The sequence below is a fragment of the Convolutriloba macropyga genome, chromosome 8 (genome assembly GCF_964194025.1).
Source record: "Convolutriloba macropyga chromosome 8, txConMacr16.3, whole genome shotgun sequence".
In the NCBI taxonomy this organism is placed as follows: domain Eukaryota; kingdom Metazoa; phylum Xenacoelomorpha; order Acoela; family Convolutidae; genus Convolutriloba; species Convolutriloba macropyga.
In genome coordinates, this window is record NC_134475.1 from 45,615,568 (window position 1) to 45,640,683 (window position 25,116).

Sequence of the window (25,116 nt, forward strand, 5' to 3'; positions counted from 1 at the left end):
CCTACTTTTTTATTCGTTATATTGATTTTTTCAGTTGTTAAAAAATTGAATGAATTCAGTTTTTTCTTAGATCTTGGTTTCTTCGGTTTGCAATTGATTTAATTCAAAATAAGGCAGCACTGGGACTTTGCTAGAAAGTCTTTTCCAACATCTTACTTATTACTATTCATTTCAATTTTCTTCCGGGCTTGGTATTGTTTTTAGACGATTTTTTGCCTTTGAATATTACTCTGTTGCTTTTTTTTTCTGATTAATTTAATTTTTGAATTAGCATGAAATCACGTTGTCTAGCATATATACAACAAGGAAGAATTATGTATTATTTTTATCTTAATTGCCGTGACTAGAAATCTAATTGTAGTGGTTCTCTGATTCTTAATTTTAAGCACTTTTTTGAATAATTTTGACTTTCCTGTCTTTTTTGAAAAGTTTTTATCTGCCGTTTGCTTTCGCGATCTTTGAGATTAGAATCATTAATTATCTGAGGGCAATTGATGGCCCTCTCAGCTTTGTCAGGCTATCAGCCGAGTGGTTCTCTGATTCTTAATTTTAAGCACTTTTTTTGTATAATTTTGACTTTTCTGTCTTTTTTGAAAAGTTATCTGGCGTTTGCTTTCGCGATCTTTGAGATTAGAATCATTAATTATCTGAGGGCAATTGATGGCCCTCTCAGCTTTGTCAGGCTATCAGTTTTTTGACCATCCTAAAAATTTCAGACTTTTTTAACGTTACCAAACGTTTTCAATAATAAAATTTTGCTGCATTTTTTCTCTCTTGGTGACAGTGGTTTAAATTTCACCGATTTATAGATCAGACCCGGGGTGAGGTAATGAGTTAATGGTTTAATACAAAAGGTAATGGCTTCAGCTTTTCGTGAAGTTTTTGTGGTGCTTCGAGTCGCTTCCGGAATTCTTCCGGCTATTTTTTTTTGTTTCGTCGTCATGATTTTTGTTACGACCATATGACGTCACAGCCATTTTTTGTTCATTCGTTCATGCAATTTCAACTGAATTGCATGTGTGACGTCATTTTTCGCTCTTAGTGGAGCGAGTTTTTTTGTTCATGCGCGTGATTAAATTTTTGGTCACACTTGACTTACCTCACTCTCAAAAATGATTTCCTCACTTTGAAATTGGTTTTTATTTACTTTAATTCAAAGAGATAAGGTCAAATGGGTATGTATCACTCTAAATGAAGGTTATTTGAGATCAGCTAATAGAGGCAGCAATAACTTATACAGATTTTTAATCAAAATATAACAGATCAGCCTTCAATGAAAAGACGAATTTTTTTGGTCTGTCTTTTTTACTGTTTTTTAGACTGCCGATCTACGAATCTATTGCGGCTATTTTCTGGCAATCTGCCAGCTATGTTTTCTTCTTCATCTTCTTTCCTTTTACTCAATTCTGGTATAATTGGGTTGGAGGTGCATTTGGTCTGTGAGGATGGCTAATTTTGGTACAGTCTACAGGCCGCCTATGTTTTATGTGCTTCACCTTTTTTTCATAAGTCAACACTTTCAAGTTTGAGTTTTGAGTTAACTCATTCTGTTTCAACTGAATGGAATTTAGGCATTTTTTGTAAACACGGTCAACGTCAGAATGCGATTTCAGTAGAAATGGGATGAAGCACGGGCAAGAAGTTCTAAGGGTTGAAAACTGCATCGAGTTATCAATGTTTTTTAGCATATACTGATACTTGGCTCTAGTCTAACGTTTATTGTCCTTCAATTTGAGGCTGAATTCACCATATTTATGGAATCTAATGAAACTGCGGGACAAATTAGAACACTTTTGACATAGTCAAAAGTGTTCACAAAAAATATGCCGTGTTTACAAAAAAATATGCCGTCGTCATTTCTATCGTTATTGTTTGAATGGCTTCAATCACAACGAGGGCAATGGGGTCAGCGGCGGCTATTTCCGTCATTTTCTGTGCTATCTTTAACTAACCAGCAAAGTGGAGAAACTTTACTTTTGAAACAATTATTCTCCAAATAATTAATACGTAAACTTTCTCCACTTTGTTGGTAAGCTAAACATAGCCGACAAAATAGCCGGAAAATAGCGGCTGCTGACCCCACTGCCGATTTTGTGATTGAAAACACACAAAAAAAAACGAAAAAATTGAGACAAGTGTCAAAAGTGTTCTAATTTGTCCCGCAGTTTCATTAGATTCCATAAATATGGTGAATTCAGCCTCAAATTGAAGGACAATAAACGTTAGACTAGAGCCAAGTATCAGTATATCCTAAGGAACATTAAAAACTTGATGGAGAAAGCGGAGAAAGTTAACTAATAAAATTATTCTAAGAATTACTGAATTTCAACAAAAACCAAAAGGTATATGTGCTTTATTGTGTAACTCGATAATATAGAGTTTTGAACTTATAAAATTATTCTAAGAATTACTGAATTTCAACAAAAACCAAAAGGTGTATGTGCTTTATTGTGTAACTCGATAATATAGAGTTTTGAACTTATAAAACTATTCTAAGAATTACTGAATTTCAACAAAAACCAAAAGGTATATGTGCTTTATTGTGTAACTCGATAATATAGAGTTTTTTAGTTTTGTATGTATGAAGGAGGCTCATTTTTCTATACCTTAATTCTTTCATTATAACCAAATTCAAAATTTAGTTTTTTGCTATTTTCTGATGTTGGTTGCAAAGTTTTATTGATTAATGATAAATGATGAAGTTATTTACTCGATTTCTACAACCGCGTTCTTTTAAACGCAGTTTTTTGTCTGGCTATTTTTTCTCAAGATTCAAATTATGACGTCAAATGTCGACCTAAAAAAGAAACTATCATTGTTGATTAGTAAATGTACCTATCAATTAGTCAATATAACAGGAGCTTATTGCCATAAAATATTTTACTATGAACGCGAAATTGTCATAAAAAAGTTTCACTATGAACGCGAAATTCGGTCAAAATATTGTGTTAGATGACCTTCGTCGAACATTGAAGATTCTCTAAGTGTTACGAGTTTATTGTAGTTTGATGATTAGAGTGGTCAGATCTTTTTCTTGTGAACAGTGTAAAACTGTCTTTTCTTTCAGGAGGGAAATCTAATTACAGCATTCAAACAGTTCCAAGCCCGATCGAACAATCAGTTGCCTAACATTGGTGCTAACCAGGTCGACTCTAATAGCTCGCCGTTTATTTCTTCACCAGCTTCAATTGTTCAGCAACCCTCTGATTACAATTCGCTAAATGCTGCAAGCCAAATAAACAACCCTCAATTTGTGTCCAAAGCTGCAGAAATCAATCGAGTGGGAACAGGAGTGAATTTAACATCGCAGCAAAATTTTGCCGCCATGGGTGTAAGCCAAAGTGAATTAGTGGCGAATATGACGGGTCAGAATGGATCTGTTCAAACTGCAGCATCACTTGCAAACTCTGTTCAATCAAATTTTCCCTTGCCCACCCCAAGTGTGTCATACAACCACCAGAACCATATTAGCCATAGTGAAATGGTTACAAACGGAACCGCGAACCTGGCGCCCGGGCAAATTGGTCAGAAAAGGCGAGGACGGCCTCCCAATTCCGGCAGAGGAACATCTAACAGTCCAGTACCTCAGCCAATAATTAGGCCAAACTTTGCTCTTGGAGTTGCGCCAAAGGTTCGTTTGTTAGCTCGTGGAACAAAGTAAACATTGCATGATTCCCTAAGTTCTAGACAGTGTAGTCAATGCTTTTCGCCCCAACGCTTCAATCCCCCTCCCTAGTGCTAGAATCCCTGAGCCCCAGCTGGCTAACGAAGGCAGACGCTCGCCGGTCGTTTTGGTTTCGGTTGTTTTTGTTACCCACTTTTGACCGATTTATATATTTAGCCGCTGTCATCCTCTCAACAGCTTTTATTTAAGCGCTCTCCTTTTTTACAATTCAAATGTTTTTAAATTGCTCTGGAGTGCTGTCGTTTCACCACACTTTAGTTGAGTACGGTTATTTTTGTTTCCCACTTATGACCGATTTATGTATTTCACATAAAGATGAGATATGACTAGTATGATATAATACAAAGCCCATTGTGAGTGGACTATTTTAAGTGAAGGATTTCGAGATCATAGTTTTCTTGAACGCGGTACATTTTATTAATAGCCGACATCAGCCTCTCAACAGCTGTTATTTAAGCGATTTCCTTTTTTACTATTCAAATATTTTGATTCGTTCTGGGGTGCTGTCTTTTTACGACTCGAAGAGAAGCATTGGTTTTCTTGAGGTTTTTTTAAAACCGGAAGTACTTTTCATACGGCATGTTGACCTAAGAGCAAAAGTTGGTAAAATTGCAGTGCTGACCGAGAAAATTTTTTGATGGCGCACTGCGTTCAGGGAACTACTTATCCATTTTAAAAAGCGTATTTGGGAGAATGGCGCATATAGCTTACCGTTTCTAGACGTTTTTTTTGTCCATTTGGCTCTATTTCTTTTGTTTATAATTTGGTTTTGTGTAAAAATTGTTCTTGATCGATACTGCATTAATATGTAAACCTCTGAAAATGATGCGGCAGTATTTTTGAGAGCTGGATAATTCATCTCAAGGGCAAATACTGAACATATTTCACTATCTTATTGTCATTAATAGCCGCGTCCTCAATTCTAGGCGGCTATTATCGCGCTCCTAAATTTTTACAATTCAAAGAATTTGAATTGTATTGGGGCGCTGTCTGTTTTTTAAGATCTGTTCACACATTTTTATGATTTTTGAAGTCAAATTGGAGTAGTGGTTTTGGTCACGCCGAAACAGGAAGTGGAGCGAAAAAGCTAGTGGTTTTGCGGCTTGAATTTTTTTCGCTCTAAATTTAAAGCAGAGTGAGAAAACGGTGCTTGAACAAAAATTCGCTTTCTCGCTAGTGGTTTTTTGTTCACATGCGGCAATTTCAATTTGATTTTTACTGTTTTCTCGGATTTTTTTTCTAAATGGTTTTCCCAATCCATTCATAGTCCGTTCTAGCCTATGCGCCCACTAAGCTGACCCAACAGTCCAAAGCTAACCCAAAAAGTCTAGTGGTCTATTAAAGGACTGGTGGTCGATCTGTCTATCTAATCTCTTTATTTGTTTCAATTCATGGAAGACCCCAAGCGTCTATCGCGGCTATTTTCCGGCAATCTGCCGGCTATGTTTTTTTTTGTTTTCTATAGTTTAACGGATTTTTTAACGGCATTTTCCCTTTGATAATTCGTGCAATGAACGTCTCTTTTTGACGTGAGTTTTCTGTGTTTTTATAAAGTTTCTATTACACATACTATTCCGATTTTGGCTGTTTTTGTCCAAAATTTGCTGTTTCTGATGTTTGTATTTTTTGTGTTTAAATACTAGAAAAGGTGTTTCTGCGCACTGTCAGAAATTTAATTTTTGCGGTATTAGTAATTTTTCACGATAAGACTTTGCAATTCCGTGAATGTTTGTTTCATTAGAAATTTAATTTTTTTTGCTGTTTATTTGCAAAATTTGATTGTTTCGAACCTCTTAACGCTGTTTTTAATTTCTTTCATTTAGACAGAACGATTTTTCTTTGCGACTCGGATGCTAAAAAATTAAAAGTCTTTATTCTGCTTCAATATTTTCAATTACGAGGTAGTCTTTTAATTAATTGCTCTCTAACGAAGTTTTAAGTATTGTAAATATACGTGTGTTTTTATGCAAAGTTTTGCTCGATCGTTTTCGTCGAGAACATTTTTCATTGCTTTTAGAAGCCGGCAGTTTGATTTTAGTGTCAGAAGTTTTTGAGCGCATAAAGTTATGTAGCCTGTTCCCCCTCTAAATTACATCGCCACAACAGTTTTTCGAGCGCAATTCGTCCGTCGGTGGATGTTTAATTGCTCTCAAACAAAGTTTGTAGCAATAATATTTGTCCTGTGGTCTTTTTATGCGATTTTCGCTTGACCGATTTTCTGTCTGACCCATTTGACTTTTCGTCCTCAAAATACTGGATAAACTGGTAGCGCTCGGAGGCCATTAAGTTCTCCTAAGCGTTACTATACTCTAAGAATGCGATTCATCAAAACTGTTTTGAGGAAACAGTTTCTTAGTTTGAAGGGCGGTTCCTAATATTAGAAGTTTGACCTCGCAGTCACCCGCCATCAGCCCCCCTCCCCCAACAGTCCCAATTCTCACCTGTCGATTTGAACCCCCTCTCATTGACCCCACACACACCCACACACACATACACCGGTCACCCCCCCCCCCCTAATGCTAGCATCCCTCCTAAGCTGGCTACTACCGGAGCCAACCGGTCGTTTGAATTAGTCCGGGCGCGAATTGAATTCGCGCCCGGAATTAGTCGGTTATGTTCTGTTTTACTACACTTTGTCTCTCCTTATTCTAGCCTGCATCGTTTAAGAATATTTTTATTTACTCTATATTTATTAGTTGGTCAAAATTGAATAACTATATTTATTTTTTGTTTTTTTTTCATTATTTGCAGTTGATTTAATTCAACATAGTGCAGCACTGAGAATTTTTTGGTCTTATTTTTGAAAATTTTGAGTGACATGTTTCTGTACGCCATGATTATTGACCTGCCATGAAAAATTTTTTACCTGTTAGTTTTTTGATGTCTTTGATGTTTTTTCACATCATGGCACAATTTTCAGGGCGGTAGGGGTTTTAAGGCTATCTGTACTTGTCCATCTTAAGAGTTTTGGCCGTTTTTAACCTTAACAGATGTTTTTTTTAAATGAAATTTTGAGTTATGTGCGGATTTTTTGTATGGTTTCTGACTATTGTCGTAGTTGTTTTTGTGGTACCTTGTAACTGTTTTTGTGGTCTTGGTCATTACCTTGTTTCTATTTAAACTGAATTAGCTTTTTTAGCTCTTATTCTTAACGACGTAAATTTAATTGAGAGGCAAATCAAAGCAAAAAAATTGAGAATTGGCCTTGAGTTATGGTATTTGTGTCTTGATTTTTGCAACTCTTTTGTATTATGGCTTGCCAAATAGTTTGCTGTCGACGCCTCCGAGAACAAAGAAGTCTGGAGACTGCTTGATTTTTGATCTGGCACGGTGCACACCGACATCGGTCTGCTGAAAACGGCTTCACTGGTTACCAATCAGGCAGTAAATTTTATTCAATATCTAACTATTTGCTCATACACCGTTGTGTTCATCTGTCAAACGCCATGCTGACCTGGAACTTTTTTGCTGAATTACTGTACCTACGCGCAGACAGTACTTATGATGTACGGTTGTCCAAATATAAAGAAAATTGTTGAAAACTTATCTTATATTAATAACCGGAAAGCAATAGCTGAGGCTATTATTTGCCTTCTCTTGGTTTTTTGCATATTTTGTCGTACCACCTTTGTAGTAGTAAAGGAAACGAAAAAGCGAGTAGATTTGAAGAGTGATTTTTTTTTCGAAGTAACTTTATAGAGTGGAGTCAGAATTTGGTATTTGAACAAATGTTATGCTTTTGGAAGCGAAATTTTGTTAACGTGCGTCAATTTGACTACTTTTTTCAGCGTTTATTCTCTTGACTGTTCCTAGTATGATATTATTTATTCTAATGGCGCCTATTTGCATTTGATTGAACTCATCGACGGTCTAATGATTTTTTTACTTTGACACTATTTGTTGTCATAAAATATTATTGAAAATTTGATGTTCGCCCCCTTTTTTATTATTGTCGTACCACCTTGTCTTAAATGACAGTATCAGTGATAGCTAATGAGGAATAAATGAAGCTAATTAAGTTTTCTTTTCGAGTTTATTCTGGATGGTTTTCTAGACTTCTACACTATTTGTTCGAGTTATGGGAGCATTTGTCGTACTTTTTGAGCTCTTATTGATTAATCTGATTAAGGACATGTCTCCTAGGTTGATAATATGGACTATTTTAATTTCTTTCATTTCAAACGGATTAAGTTTCGTTCAGTTCAAAGCTAATTGTTTATTTGCCTTTGACATTCATTGTTTACAAGAATTATCGAATTTTTGGGGTTGAGATTTTATTGCTCTATTTGTTGTCTTTTCTCTACGGTTACTGAGCAGTACGCTCCACTAAAACGTATCACCCCGCACAATCGAAATTCTACACATAAATGGTTCGACAACAAAATAAAAAACATACGTACGCAGCGGAATTTTATTCACAGGAAATGGAAAGCAGACAAGTCAAATGGCTCTCTGCGCAAGAAGTTTACAGATATTAGACTTTAATTAGAAAAAAGTATTAAAACGGCGAAAAAGGTTTTTTATCGAAACATGTTCGAAAGATGTATCGGAGACTCAAGACAAACATTTAAACTTCTAAATGAGCTGTCAGGAAAACATTTGGTAAATATTGCAGTTCCAAAGCTTTCCTCATGCATGTCGGATACTGCACCTAACTCATCTAATCTTCAAGTAGCTGAGAAATTTAATGAGTTTTTTTCTAGTATTGGCAAAAATATTCAGCGTAGTATTCCTTCCGCGGCAGGCACACCCCTGGCTGATGTTAATATGTCATTGAAAGTATATCCAGTTTCTGATACTGAAATGAGTGCAATTATTGATTCATTTCCGGACAAATCTTCATCCGGTGAAGATGAGATTAGTAATATTGTAGTGAAGACAGCAAAATTTGTTGTCACGAAATACCCCACATCGTTAATTAATCAATGATTTCGTGAAGGAGTTTTTCCCACTGAGCTCAAAAAAGCAAAAGTCATTCCATTGCATAAAGAGGGATCAAGACTAGAAGAGAACAATTATAGGCCAATTTTTCTGTTAAATGTTTGGAGTAAAATATACGAGCGGGCAATGTTCTCTAGAATTTACGAACACCTGGAACATTTTAATCTTCTCTATCGCAAGCAATTTGGTTTTCGCAAAAATGCATTCCACCATAGATGCATTGGCAGAATTAACTGAAAGAATAAGAGTAAGCCAATTCAAAGTTGTCAACTTTTTTCTGGATCTACAGAAGGAATTTGATACACTAGATCATCAAATTTTGCTCTGTAGGCTAGAAAGTTATGGTATTCGTCATAAGCGCCTAGAATGGTTTAAAAGCTATTTATCTAATAGAACTCAGAGAGTTTTTGTGGCCGGTGTGACATCAACTTTGTTAAATAAAACTTGTGGTGTCCATCAGGGCTCTATACTTGGACCACTGTTGTTTTTAATTTTGTATAAACGATTTACCAAGAGTGTGTAATCAACTTAGTGTCCATCTTTTTGCTGACGACACCAACCTTTGCAGTTTAGGTTGCTCAAGAATAGCTATCCAAGATGACTTAGATAGTGTAGCCGCTTGGTTAAATGCAAATAAACTTAAGCTCAATATGCTAAAAACGGTTCAATTAAATTTAAAAACAAGTGCTTCCAGTGAGCGATTCCACATCGCATCAGAAGAAATTAAATTGGAACCATCATGTAAATATTTAGGCATAATAGTTGATTCAAAGTTGTTGTTTAGTTCTCATATAGATCTTGTCATAGGAAGACTTAGTAGGCAATGTGGTATAATATCAAAATTAAGACACTTCGCTCCAAGGTACCAGTTAATAGAATATTACAAGAGTGTCATATGTCCTATCATACATTATGGAATTTTGGTGTATGGATGCTCTAGTTTCATGTCTTTAGCTCCAGTCCATCTGCTACAGAAGAAAATTCTTAAATTAATTTACTTTAAGAGTCGGTTCGATAAAGCGAACATCTATTCTGTGCAAAAAAAATTCTAACAGTTTTTGAATTACATGTATATGAGCTGCTTAAGTTTGTTTTAAAATCGATTAACAGTTTCCATGCCGAAGACTATCTAAACAGTATATTTCATTTTGAAAGACATATTTTAACAACAAGACGAGCAAAACACATGTTACTAAAAGTGCCGTTATGCAGATCTAAATTGGAGCAAAATTCGATAAGTCGTCGGGCTTCAACATTATTCAATGTTTTGAAAATTCAAGGACTCTTGCCTGACTCTATTGGGAGCTCAACTTATAGCCAAATATCAATGACCTATCATAATTTAAAAGAATCTTATATTTTTGGAAATGAGGAACTCATTCGAAAGGTGTTTTTCTGCAAAATTTCCAAAACCCTGTAATTCTAGATGCTTTCTTTACAAAATAACGAAAATCTACGCGAAAATTGTGGCGTTGCCTTTGTAGAAGGCAGCGCGATTCATTTTTTGCTGTCAAAATTTGATTTTTCTAAATTCTAAAGATAGTTTTAACAATGTTTCTTCAATTCGAGTTTTTTTTTTATATAAAGAACTTATTTTTCTCTTCTTTTTTCAAAGTTGGCGAAGTCTGGATGTTCGCGTGAGCATGCAAAAGTATGCCATAGAAGAGGGCATCTAGTAGTTAATTGTTCAAAGTTACCATTTAAGTTCTGTGTTATGTTTTTGCATCATTGTTAAGAAATGAAAAAGAAAAAAATTTTGAAGTTGTTAATAAGTTTATCATCTATGTTGTATACATCTGGGCACGCTGTGAAGTAGGTCAAACGACCTCGTTGCGTGTCCTTTCCTTGCTTGAAGATAAATAATACTATGCTGATCGTTCTGCTGTACTTTGCTATTCTATTGTAAACTTCGTTGTTCTTTTTTTCTACTAAATCGATGCTGTTCTGTATTTATACTTTACAAGCGAGGATAAATTAACTTTCTCTCTCTCTCTCTCTCTCTCTCTCTCTCTCTCTCTCTTTGTTGTCTAGTCTCCTTAATGACAGGGCTCGTTTTTGCTAGGGCTTCCTAAATTAATTCAATATATCGCGTCAGTTTGCTGTTTTTTGTTTACTTTTACGCTTTTCGTTTCCAGAAAACTTTACTGATTTTCCAGTTTTATTGTACTTACTGCTTTATTATCTCTTCATCTCATTAATGGCCAATTTAATTGTTGCTATTAAGTGATAGGTGAATCTAGTTAGTCTCTTGAGTTTGTAGCAATCGTTTTTGGCACCTGTAGCAAACACTTTTTACACGTGGTATCAAAAATATTAGTTGGTTCTTTGGTCTTACGTCTTTGTTTTTTTTGGTCTGATTGATTAGTCTGAAAAAACGGTAACTTCTTATTGACCTTGTTGTACGGCGTCAGCTTATTCAATTTATTGACTCCAACTTTCTGCCAACATTTTACAGAGATGCCATTAGTTTTCGAAATGTTTGTGATTTTGAGTCTTCATTTGTTCTATTGCTAGTTTTTCAGACATTAGATCCCCTTAAAGGTATTTCTGATTTCTAAAGTTTTATGTTATGTTGTAGTTAAAAATATTGGCATTTAGTTATCTGTTTTTCTTACTTTGACGCCACTTACTTCCACGAGTAATCTTTGCCAAGTCGATTTTTGCCAATTTCATTTGCCAGTTTTTTGTTTCATCTGCCCTATTCTCAGAAGGTTTTTGTTTAATGATACTAAGGACGCATGGAGACTTTACTTCATAAATTGTTATCTTTAGGGACTTTTAGAACACTAAATCTTGTTTTTAGATTTTTTTGCGCATATAGGGTAAGGGGCATTGTTGCATGTCTTACCTTGATATAGCTCTAAGAATTCTAATTGTCGGGTCATTAGTTAATTCAATTCTTTGAATTGTATTTCAGGACTTGTCCTGTTGTGTTTTTAATTTCGTCAACACGATTATTGTTACGACCATATGACGACACGACCTCACTCAATGACGTCCTCACTCTGAAATTGACTTTTCCTCATTTTAATTCAAAGAGATAAGGGTATTTGCGTGTCACTCTAATTGAAGGGTAATTGAGGGCAGCTAATAGAAGCAGCAATAAGTTAAACAGATTCTTAATTCAAAAATAGCATCTCAGTATTTTAAAAAAGGTTTCTTATTTGGTCTGTTTCTTTTACTATCTTTTTGAAACTGCAGATCTACGAAGCTATGGTGGCTATTTGCTGGAAATATGCCAGCTATGTTTAAAAATACTCGCACTCCCGTTCGCTCTCTCTCTCTCTCTCTCTCTCTCTCTCTCTCTTTCTCGATTTTAGCTCATTTGCGTTATCACTATTTGGTCAACACGTTGATCGTACAGGACTTATCTTACTCACAAGATGACTTCTGCACTCTGTAATTTTATCTAATTTTGTTAAATAAAAATCTGTAGTGCTAAGGTTTTTAAGGGGGTGGGTTCAACGTACAAGAAAATTTTCGCTTCAAGTTTATTAAAGTTTTCTTAGCGATATCGATGCATTTAGTTTATTTTTGTGTTTGTTCTAATTTCAACGTCATGCATTTTTTGCCGCTGATATTTGGAAGCCTATGGGCTGTGTCTTCTCGAAAACCGAGGAAGTATCGTTTCTTCCAACTCATGTCTTCCTTCTTACTCATTTCTTCCTACTTATTATATTTAACGATAAGTCGATATATTTTCAATTTTCAGACCTTTTGTGTATGTACTTTTTAGGTCCATACTTTGAATAACTTTTGTCTAGTTTGAACGGCTTGTGCTGCGTGTTTCAGAAGACTCTCAACAGGGGAAGCTCATCATCGCAGGTCTCCAACAATGGTAATGGTCCTCCGAGAATTCCACAGTACAGTTTAGTACCCGTTAGCATTGCGCCTCAGACAACTGGAAATTCTAAGCCCAATGTCAATCAAAGCGCTGTCGTGCCAAGGTTAATCCCCGTTGATAATCGGACAACAAATTCTGTAAGACCGAATGAACAATTAAAGCAATTTGCTAACCAGCCGAGCATATTAAGTCCTAGCATTCCAATGGAAACTCTTGTACCGCAATCTTCTTACCTGCAAAACGGCTCCTCAAATGCTTATAACCCAACACAAAGTAATACGGGGCAGATGTTCTTGGACCCTGCACAAAAGCAGCAAGCTGTGTTGATGAGCCAGAATGGTATGCAGTTACCGCAACAAGAAGCAGTCGCTGGTGCCGAGTTGATTGACCTGGCTTCGGATGACGAGGAACCTTCTGCCATGAATGGAAGTACTCGAGCGGCAGCTATTCCAAGTCAGTTTGCACAAAGCCAGCAAGGATATCGACAGTTTGCACCCAGGAATCAAATTAATCCAGGTCTGATTCACGTCAATTTTTACTATGCTTTGATTAATAGCCGCGTCAGCAATTTCAGTCGGCTATTATTGCGCTCCTAATTTTTTTATTGTCTAACAGATTTTGTTTCGTCTTACCCTGACTTCTTGGAATTGACCTTTCCAATGACTTCGGTGACTTCTACTGCTTTGCAGTTGAAATTTGTGCTCGTGACGTCATTTCTGCTTTTAGGTCAATTGCGTGACTTACCTCACTCAAAAAATGACTTCTGAACTCACTTAATGGAACTTGAAATCTCATGAACATTTACTAATTAACGGTCAATAGTGTGCATCTAAGTAGTGCTAAACTTATATGCCCTAATTCCTGAGTAATAGTCTTGAATTTTAATATCGAATATTAATTAATAGCCGCCCTAATCATCTCAGCCGGCTATTATAGTGCTCCTAATTTTTTACAATTCAAAGAATTTGAATTGTATTGGGGCGCTGTCTTTTTACGACCCGAAGAGGAGTATTGGAGAAGTCCTTTTTTTAAATCAATTTTATTGGAGTGATTTTCGAAGCGGGAAATGGAACGCGTTAAAAAAAGTGGACCAAGAAATCATATTTTGTGCAACTTTTGATGAAAAAAGTCAGAATTTTGAAAGTTTTATCAAAATATTTAGCTAAAGAAACTGCTTTCCAACTTTCAGCAACACTCTTCCATCTTTTACTGTAACAATAACACTCTACCGTTGAAAACTTTAACTTAATTTAAGTTATATTAGCAGATTTGTTTCAAATTTTAGCTAAATTACTGAAAATTTGAGTAAAAACTGTCGAATATTCATAAAATTTAAACCTCGATAACTCCCTGTAAAAGAAGAAAATCGAAAAACTCTTTTTAATTTCATATTCTACGATATAGGTAGTTTTATTGATACCACTCACAACTCTACGATGAATATATCGATCAGCCAAAATTCACTGAACAAAATAACCCATTTGAGTATATATTCCTCCCTCCCCGCTAAAGTGGGGGTCGGAACAAAAAAGGTGTTTTATTTCTCGTTTACTATGGCATACGAGGGTAGGGTATCAATTTCAATCTAACTTATTTAATAAACAAGCAAAATTGAAGAAAATTTGGTGCAAATTGACAAAAAATGGGAATAAAAACAACGGAATTCACTCTACTTTTCTCAAAAGTTTAAACCTCCCTAACTCCCTGTAAAAAACGAAAATTGAGTAAATCTTTTTAATTCCCTGTTCTAAGCTAGAGTAGCTTTCTAATAATACCAGTCTCAACTCTCTACGATGAATATATCGATCGGCCAAAATTGTCTGAACAAAAAAAACCCATTTGAGTATATAGTTCCTCGCCCACAAGTGGGTCGGAACAAATAGGAAACTTAATTTTTTTCGATTTTTATTTTATACTTTTCCTTGTGACAAATGTTTCAGTCAAGTTGACAGTCAAGGGCAGGACAACGGCGTCTATTTTCTGGCAATCAGTTTGATACTGTATTAGTTTTAGGCTTGTTTTGATAGGAATTGAAGGTTTCAAGTAGTTAATTCTGAGATTAATGCTAATTTGGAGGGTTTTGATCAGTTTTGCTGATTTTTAGATGAAATTTAATGATTTTTTGCCTGTTTTTTGTATTAATGCTGTAAGTGGGATTTGAATGGAAGCTTGCTTGTTACTTAAGGAATATTCAGCTAACAATTGACTAAATTTTTTTTGGTTGAAATCATTCTTTTCTTCGGAAAATTGACAGAAAAATTGAGAAATTTTAAACCATTTTTTTCATTTTTTGCAGTTTTTCTTAGTCTTAGACAAGTTTTTTAGCCTATTATGCGTTGCCCATTGTTTTGCGAGCTTTCCATTGCCCTTATTTGAAAGGAATTTTACTCGGCTCTATGTTTCCTTGTACTATTAAAAAAACTCATTAAGTTTTTCTAATTTTTTTATTCAATTTGTTTTTGAGTGCCGTTTCTATTCTTCCTTATTTTTTTATGGCGTTTGTGGATGTTCAGCGTTCACAATAGTTGTTCTAGTTGTGTAGTCAGAAGTATGGGCAATTTTTTCCTTCGAGTTGTTTCCGGAATTATTCCGGCTATGTTTTTTTTAAGATCTGTTCACACATTTTCATTATTTTTGAAGTCAAATTGGAGTCGTGATTTTGGTCACGAAACATGAAGTGGAGCGAAAAAGCGAGTGGTTAGGCGGCGTGAAATTTTTTTGCTCTTATTTTAAAGTAGAGTGAGAAAACGTAGTTTGAACAGAAATTTGCTTTCTCGCTGGTGGTTTTTTTGTTCACATGCGGCAATTTCACTTTGATTTTTACTTTTTCAATTTTTTTGATTGGATTATTTCTAAATGGTTTTCCCAATCCATTCATAGTCCGTTCTAGGTCTTGTTTTTTGTTTATTCAATGAAAATTCTTTGAATTGTGCGTCAGGACTTGTCCTGCTACGTTTTTTTACTTCGTCGAACACAAATGTTTCGCTTTACCTCATTTTGCCGCTGTTTCAACATTTTGAGTGAAATTTTTTTGACTTCTCTAGGCTAGTTTCTCTCTTCGCTCATTCTGCTAAAAGTGATTTTGAACATCAGTTGCTCAGCAAAGCAATTCAAAATGAACAGTCAGTTGAATTAGAAATTGAGTCAGAAATAGAAACGGTATAAACCGCTATTTGAACGTCGTTCCTATAAGTCTTAGTTACCATCTCTAATGCTTATTGGTATTGATAGTAGCCCCTGTAGCCTCTCTCTTAGAAACAGAAGTATGTTCAACTACGAAATGCCATCAAAGTAATTCGGACTTAAAAACTGTTTTTGTACCAAAATCTTTTTTTTTTCAATATCTATTCTTTCGATCACAATCATGCTTATTGGAATCAACGGCGGCTGTTTTCCGGCAATCTGCCGGGTATGTTCTTAAAAAAGATCCATTAGGGCTTTTTCCTTGTAGAGCAAATGTGTCTCATAAAAATGACAGTCCGAATCTAACCCAAAAAGTCTCGTGGTCTATTAAAAAGTTGGTGGTCGATCTGTCAATCTTATTTCTTTAGTTATTTCAGTTCATGGTAGGCCACAAGCGTCTATCGAGGCTATTTTCCGGCAATCTGCCGGCTATGTTTAATGTTTGAAAGTTGACTGTATGAATTTTGAGCAGTGTTTTTTAAGTAACCGGATAATGAAAGTTAAGTTCAACCAATTGCTAAGTGAAGCTGTAGAAAAGAACGCGTTTTACAAACTGTAGCAACAGATTTCAGTTTAAGGGCGTGGTTAGGTGACTGGTGGGGGGTGGGGTTGGCTGGCTGGCTGGGGGTCTTGTTGGGGGAGGATTAGGTAGGTTGGGGGATGTAGGTGAGGTTGGCTGGCTGGGGGGTCTTGGTGGGGGAGGAGTAGGCAGTTTGGGGGGATGTAGGTGAGGTTGTCTGTTGTTTGAATAGGGTTGGACTGTTATGCAAAGAAAACATTTCAAATTAACCTTTTGACCATGAATTTCAACTGCATATGTTAAACCCCTGCACAATCCCCAACCCCTGCATATGTTCTACATGTAATTCAGGGCGCTCGAAACCGCCTACCCCTGTAAGCTTCCACTCTGTGCCCCCCCCCACCGCTCATCCCAATTCCCCTCAAAGAAGCTAAAGCTAGCCGAAACCATCTCTAATGCTTATTGGTATTGATACTATCCCCTGTATCCTCTCATTAAGGAACAGGAGTATGTCTAACCACGAAATTATATAAAAACTCTGATTTTAGGAATCAGCGACGGCTATTTTCCGGTAATCTGCCGGATATTTTTCAGAATTGCACCAGGTTCTATCAAGAATTTTTTCCGTGTAACTAATGTCAACGTGTATGAGATGCAACAATTATGCACTGAATCAGTATGTGAGAGACATCACAATGTTTAACAGGATCCAAAATCGGTGTACAAAGCTTTGAAACAAAAACATTTAGCGACTTTTATCCTTCTTATTGTCTTTGGGCTTCTTTTTAAAGCAATGTTTTATAAAAGCAACAACATTTGGTCGGCTGATCGGTTTCAAAATTAATAGGCCCATATATAATAAATAGCCGCATAGCAATAGTGAGGGCTATAATTACTCGTATAACAGATGAGAATCCAAAGAATTTACCTTGCATACAACATTTGGGTACTCACTTATAGGTTCTTTTTAATAGCCGCCCTCATCTTCTCAGCCGGCTATTATTGCGCTCGTATTTTTTTTTTTACTTCGTCAAACTTTTTTTCGCTTTACCATTTTGCCGCTTTTTCGACATTTTGCGTGAAATCTTTTTGACTTCTCTAGGCTAGTTTCTCTCTTCTCTCATTCTGCTAAAAGTGAATTTGAACATCAGTTGCTAAGCAAAGCAATTCAAAATGAACAGAGTCGGTATAAAAATTGAAGTCAGAAATAGAAACGGGATAAACCCATAAAGCCCAATTTTAGATGCCCGCTATTTGAACGTCGTTCCTATAAGTCTTAGTTACCACCTCTAATGCTTATTGGTGTTGATAGTAGCCCCTGTAGCCTCTCTCTAAGAAACAGAAGTATGTTCAACTACGAAATGCCATCAAAGTAATTCGGACTTAAAAACTGTTTTTGTACCAAAATCTTTTTTTTTTTCAATATCTATTCTTTCGATCACAATCATGCTTATTGGAATCAACGGCGGCTGTTTTCCGGCAATCTGCCGGGTATGTTTGAAATACATCGGCAGTCCGGTTTGAGTGATTCGTTTACTCTTGTCCTAATCGTAAAGGGAGCGACATAGCAAGTACATTAATAAAGGAGTTTTAAAAAAGCAGCTTGGGTTTCAATTTTCAAGTATTTTTCGCTCACGTGTATCGGATTGAATTCGGTTTCGCTGTTTTTTTTCTAATCGAAGTGAATGGAAAGTTGTGTGTATTTTCTAACAACGCTTTTTATCGATTGTTTCTAGGCATATAGTTTATCAGATGTTTGAAAAACCGGTTTTTAATTGCTCTTGAACGAAGTTCATAGAAATTATTGTAAACGTGTGTCTTTTTATGCAAAATTTTTGCTGGACAGTTTTGACTTTTCGAGTGGCTTTCACGTCCTTGAATTTTTGCGTTTCGCGTGATCTAAAATTTCCTCCAATCAAAATTTCAAGCAGCTGAACTCAATTGGCGGCAATTTAATACTAAAAGTCAACTGAAATGTGCGCCGAAACTGGTGCCATTTTCACTTTAAATCTTAACAGTGGTATATGTTAACCTCTTAATGTGGTTATTTGACTATTGAACTTCTTAGTCCTATTTAGGCTCCCCCTCCCTCCCTCCTCCCCTTCCACCCCCCCCCCCCCCCCCCCGACTGAAGCAGGCTGCAATTGATTAGAGCTCCCACTAGTCGTTCGAGAGCAATTCTGCCGACGTTTAGTCGGTTATGTTTCCTATTTTTTTTGTTTGTTTTCAAAAGTATTCCAAAATTTCTTCGACTATGTTCTGCTCAGGTACTTCTCTGAACTTACATACGGGACTTAACCCGCTTTAAGTTTACCATTTGATCGCGATTAATAATGCTAAACAATCCTGTTCAGTTACTTCTGCCGCCCAGCAAACGAGTTTCTGTGCTTGAATGCATTTGAACGCTATTTTTCGTGGCTTTTTAATTGCTCTCGAGCGAAGTTTAGCAATTATTTTAGTCCTTTGATCTTTTTTATGCGATTTTACGCCTGACCAATTTTTCGTCTGACCCTTTTGACTTTTTCCTTAAAAACTAGATAAAAGCACCCGAAGTGTATTAAGTTCCCTAAAAGCCTTTCGGCTTACTATACTCCAAGTATGCGATTCACCAAAACGCTTTTGGAGACATAAAATCATGGTGTGAAGGGGGTGCCTCGAGTTTGTTAGCCGGTTGTTTATATGGTTTGTACATTTTAAAGCAATGGAGTTCTGCTCTCACTTGGTTGAGTTTAAAATAAATACAAACTAATTGAATTCCAATACAGCGCTGCACCTAAATTGAGCCCAACATTGTATGCTTTAATACTTACGAGTTTGAGACGTTTGAAATATCTGAATTCAATGGCAGAAATGGTATTACCAACTTAATTTCTTTGGATTTAATCGTTTGTTTTCTCTTTGATCACTTCGTTTCAACGGAAGGTTTGTTTCGCTGCTAGTATTCGGCTATCTGCCAGCCATCTTTCTTTGGATTGTGATTTAAGTTTTCTCTGCTTTGACTTCTAAAATTTTTCAGGCCATGTTAGTTCATTTGACTTCTATACATCTAATGAAGGTTTAAAATATAAAAAGGAGGGCCACTAATGTGTATTGCCACATAATATTGCGACCCCTCAAATCGACATTCGTGGCGTAATTGTCTGTCAAATAAGGCAGAGGCAGACCACTATAAAATATAAAGAAAGTAGTTAAAAATTTTTTACCTACATTTTGACAGATTCATAAAAAGAACTGACGTGCATACAAAAACGGTTTAATATACGATAAGTAAAATCAAAGTTGTTTAGTTCACTAGAATAAACGTTAGTACAAACAAAACGAAAGACAAAAAAACAACTCTAATGAAATTTTGACAATTAAAAAAAACAGTTTTCAATTCATGTAACAATTAATTTTACCAGACAAAATAGATACAGAAATCAATCACAATCAGATCATTGATTTTCTCTTTAGATTTATAAAGGAGACTAGATTCATATGAGAAGTCAATAAAATAATCACTTCGCGCAAAAATCTAAAACTCATTTGACAAGTTTGTTAAAACCTTTTGTTATCGAATGAAGCTCTGAAAAAGCGTCTATTAAATTTCGTTAGAGTGACGTGAAAAACTATTTAACCAGATTAACTGACAGCACAACAAAAAGAATCGAAAAGGGCGAAACTGAAAGTGACGTATATTTTTTTGAAGAGATGTAGGGTCCAAATAGTAAAGTCATTTGGTATGAACTGAAGTCAGTAAATAACTGGAACGATGCAACATTAGATAGCCTGTTGAGACCTCTCAATAAAAAGACTTAAGGACAGGGCAACAAAAAGAGCTAAAGAATTTAGTGAGATCCAAAAAAATCACTAATATTTTTTCAAAAACGTTTGTGACAAAGTAATTAATGACATTATAGAATTCAGTTGAAATCATTAAATAGCTATAATTACAGCCTATTAAAAAGGCTAGGAATCTTTTGGATTAGAAAACAGGCGGGAAACAATATCATGAAAGCCAACAGAAAGTTACATTTTAAGAAAACAAACGGCGTGTAATTCATAAAAACGACTATCTGCTCTTGTTAATTGCTCTCAAACGAAGTTTGTAGCAATTATATTAGTCCTGTCGGTCTTTTTTATGTGCGTCGATTTTTCGCCTGACCGATTTTTCGTCTGACGCTTTTGTCTTTTCGTCCTCAAAAACGGGATAAACAGTTAGCGCCCAGCGGGCATTAAGTGCTCTTAGAGCCTTTCAGCTCAAACGGTTTTGGAGACTTATACTTATGGTGTGAAGAGCGGTTCTTAGAGGTTGAAGACACCCCACCCCCACTGTTGACCCCCACTATTGCCCCCGCCCCCCACCGGCGCTGTTGCCCCCCATATCACTGTTGCCCAACCCCCCTCCCTCCCCTTCAGCCCCCAGTGCACCCCCCCCCCCCCCCCCCCGGTGGCTACTGACGAACAACCTATCGCTTAAAACATGCAATTTTATACTAATTTTTGCAATTTTTTTCAAGCTTTTTGAAAATTTTTGTCGGTTTTTGAGTTCTTTCAGCCCTGGGTGTCAAGAAACCTCTTCTAGGGTTTTATAATAGGTTACTGCATTGTTTCTAATGGTAATGCAATTGTTTCAACAATTTTAACATCACGAATTTTAGCATTTGACAAAACGTGCAAATTTAATTTTTTCCATTCATTTTCCATAATTCACGTCTTTTCGGATGCAGGCGGCAGAAAACTTCCTTAAGGATTTGAAAATAAGTTACTGAAAATTTTTTTGCCATGTAATAGCTTTCAATTTTTTAATATGACAAATTTGAGCAGTTTTTTTTTTATAAAACTTGCTTTTTATGTTTTTAAAGAGCCAGCATTTCATGTTTTCAGGTCTCAAGAGCCAGCGAACATCCTGCAGGGTTTGGGAAAAGGCTACTGCATTGCTTCTAGTGGTAATAGAATGGTATTCAGCGTTTTAACATCACGAACTTTGGCAATTTTTTTAATGAAACTTGCAATTTTTTTTTTCAAATTTATAAAATTTATTGTCATTATCTAAGTTTTCCGAGACCCAGGAGCCAGAAAGTCTCCTATAGCGTTTGATAATAGGGTATTAAAAATTTTTATTGGCCATGGAATGGTTTTCATCATTTTATTTTTACAAATTTTATTAAGATTTTGATTAAACTTGCAATTTTTCTGAAGTTTTTGTCAGTTTTTAGGTTTCTCCAACCTCAAGGGCCAACGAACCTCCTGCAGGGTTTGATAATATGTTACTGCATATGTTCTAGTGGTAATAGAAGAGTATTCAATATTTTAACATCACGAATTTTAGCAATTTTATTATGAAACTTGCAATTTTTTTCAAATTTTTTTTAAATGTTTTGTCATTTTTAGGTTTCTCCAACCTCAAGGGCCAGCCAACCTCCACCCGGGTTAGATCATAGGTTACTGCATTGTTTCTAGTGGTAATGGAATGGTTTTTCAATATTTTACTGTCACGAATTTTAGCAATTTTTTTGACAAAATCTGCAATTTTTTCAAGTTTTTTGAAACTTTGTCATTTTTTTAGGTTTCTCCAATCTGAAGGGTCAGCGAACCTCCTCGAGCGTTTGAATATTACTAAATAGCTTTTAGATGTCATTGAATGTTTTTCAAGATTTTAATATCAACAATTTTACAATATTTGCAATTTTTTCAAGTTTTTTTAATCTTTTTGAATTTTTTATCATTTTTCCGGCATCAGGCTCCTAGTTCTCCTCCAAGGTTTGATGATAGGCTGTTACATAGTTTCCAGAGCTAATGGAATGATCTTCAATATTTTAATGACTCCAGCTTTAGCAATTCTCTAGCAATTTAATTTTTGTCAAATTTTCGGAAAATTATTTTTTTTCCCAGTTTATGAATCTTTATGAGCCAGTGAAACTATTTAAAGCTTAAAATAGGATACTGCATTGTCTCTCGAGAAAATGAAATTGTTCTAAAGATTTTAATGTATTGAATTTCAGCAAGATTTTGGTAAAATTTGCGATTTTCAAAATTTTTGAATATTTTTGTCCTTCTACGATCATTACTGGCCAACGATGCTTTTCAAGTCAAGCAGATGAGTTACTTGACATAAATCCAGAGAAAAAATAGTTTTGAACATTTTCTCTTCAAATTTTGGAAGCTTTTTAAAAAAAACTTTGCAATATTTTGCAGTTTTTTAAAATATCAGTTTTTGATTTATTTACTAAAAAGGCTAGAAATAGTCGAATCAAGCTAAAGCTAGCTTCACTAAAGTGTGGCTAGCTACTGACGAAGCCAACCGCTTGCCCGTTGTTTGAGAGCAATTCGGCCAACGTTAGTCGGTTATGTTATAAATTTGAAAGATACAACTATAACTCGGAGAACACGTCGGGTTTGACAATTTTGTGTTATTGGTTAAGAGATTGAGGAGAACAAACAGCGAAATTGTGAGTCGAGTTCGGCACTTTAAATGTTTTGTTTTTATTGAGCGAAAATTAAGTTCAAGCATCATTTTCTCATTCCAATCAGATGTTCTTTTTAAAATGCCAGTACGTAAATTACTTAACTTCTTTGATATTCTTACTAAAGCAGTTAGACTTTAATGACTACTTTAATTTTTTTTATTCATTGACAACATAAAGTGGAAAAACTGAACGGATCTCAAATAAGGACTGTGCACTAATAAAAGTAGATTTCTTTGAACTTCAAAGAACAACAGGAAAAAACAGGAAAAGGAAACACATTCCGAAGCATTAATTAAAAACAAATGGTCTTTGTCTGCCCTGCAGATCAATTAAACAAGATAATCAGACAAAAACAGTACAACAAATTTTGACAAATAAAAGAAATATGATCTAAAGTTGTGGGCAATTTTTAGAACAGGTGTTGATTTCAAAGTTTTTGAAAATTAAATCTCAGAGTGCAAAAGCAGATCACATTGGAACTACTTGCATACCTGTACGAAGATGCCAGCGGAGGCGGAAACATAAATTTGAATAAAAAATACCAAATTTTCGATAGATCTTTTTGGTGCAAATGTCTTCATAACAAAAATCTCCGCGTCAAATTGTGCTCAAAAACAAATTTAATTGACGACTTGAACTCGGATGGCATGAAAGTAACCAGTAAATGGAAAAGACTTGAAAAAAGATTGAAAACATTCCAAATATGTCAATTTTTTTTTATTTGAGGCATAAAAGATACATTTTGTCGAACTATTAACAAGAAAACATTTGACTTGCAAACTATCAGAAACCTATTAAACCTAAGAGAAAATGGAAACCACGAACAATAGAAATTTAAAACTCTTTTGGAAAATTGGTAAAAAATCACTGAAAGGTTGCGTAAGTTCTCGAACCTAATGTCCTCAAATGCCAATAGATACTGTGAAAATTGACCCAATAATGCAAACACAAGCTTTGGAGAAACTAAAATGGACTCAACAAGTAATAAAAAATTCTTATTGGAAACGTTGCCAAATTCACAAGTTTTTTTTTAAGTTAACATTACCAATGAAAATACCTCGTCAAAAATTGAAACAGACGTCAACAAATTCAAAATTATACACATCACCTTATGAAATTTGCGCCGCTTCAAATCAAGTCCCATTTAACAAAAAAACTAGAAAAAAGTTGAAATCTGCACAGTTTTGGGCGCGAAAAGCTGGAGAAAAAGACGTTTTTACATTGAATTTAGGAATTCACAGCAGCTTTAGCACATTCAAAGGCTTTGGTTCAATTCAAAGGCTTTAGCGCAATTCAAAGGCTTCTAAAGACAGCTGATGTCTGCTATTGAAATTGCGCACTGGCATTTGCCTGTTTATCCCTTTTTTTGAGCTCAAAATTATAGATAACATAATCAATCTAACATATCTTGCGAAAAATCGCGACAGAGCACCAATACAATTCGGATTCTTTTGATTGCAAAAAGAAGAGCGGATAATTAAAAGCCTTTGAGAGGCTTGGAAAAGCTTCTAAAAATGCTAACATAATGAGGTAAAAATTAACAAAATCACCTAAAATTATCATAAATGTAGACAAAACCACTTAAATTTCAAATGTTCACAAACAAATTCGGGATATTTTCCGTTGGTGCCCCCCCCCCCCCAGACGCACGTGTCATATTTTCACATGATGAATTACTATTTAATGGCACGTGCTCTGTAGCTCGGGTTTGCATAACGTACTGGGAGGCACAAACGGAAAGGATCCAAAATTTAAACCATAATATCTCGCCGAAAAATCCCAAAATTTGATAAAGAAAAAACTTTTCAACTCAATACTCTACGCTTGACGAGCTTTCTAGTGATACCACTTAAAATTCTTTGATAATTATATCAATCGGCCAAACTTGACTGAACATAAAGAAGTTGTGCATATAGTTACTCCCTCCCAATGAAGGGTATTTCCCATTATAGCCCCCAACGAAATTATAATGCCCATTATGGTGTAATTGCCATGCCGCGGGGGATGGAGGTGGGGGCTATACGTTATCTGACCACTAAGCTGAGGGGCTATAACGGGAAAAACCCCACTAACAAGGGGGTGGGAACAAAAATTCAGTCCTCACAATAAATTGCGTGTGCGAATGTCCTTTCGGATCTATTCCCCGGGGAGGTGGAGATAGAATAGATCCGTCGTTTCTTAGTAATTTGATGAAATTAGCGTTTTTCAAAATTTTAATCCGTTTTTCACATGTACATTTATACCCTGATCTGTGAGCAGCAAACATAACCTCATCGAAGCCTAGTGCATACCTTCACTGTTAATGACCTAGTGAATCCACATAAAGGCAAATTCAGGTAATAGAATCTAAATGTAAATGTTTGTTTGAACATAGTTCCCAATTTTGATGGTCTCCCTGTATTGATTGTATTTACAGAATATTTTTTGGAGTAGTTGTCGTGGTCTCGAGCACGAGTCAAAAGAATTCAATAAGCTGAATTTTGAATTAATTTTT

General features: G+C 35.5%; 1 protein-coding gene across 2 annotated transcripts in view; it reads left to right on the forward strand.

Annotated features, from left to right (window-relative positions):
• LOC142344756 (uncharacterized) overlaps positions 1 to 25,116 on the forward strand; it is a 108,033-nt gene that overhangs the window by 81,868 nt on the left and 1,049 nt on the right. For both annotated transcript variants that reach the window (XM_075396654.1, XM_075396653.1), the window contains exons 5-6: positions 3,068 to 3,631; positions 12,419 to 12,986. In XM_075396654.1, the coding sequence (XP_075252769.1) occupies positions 3,068 to 3,631; positions 12,419 to 12,986 (1,132 nt within the window). The remainder of the gene's footprint in view (positions 1 to 3,067; positions 3,632 to 12,418; positions 12,987 to 25,116) is intronic.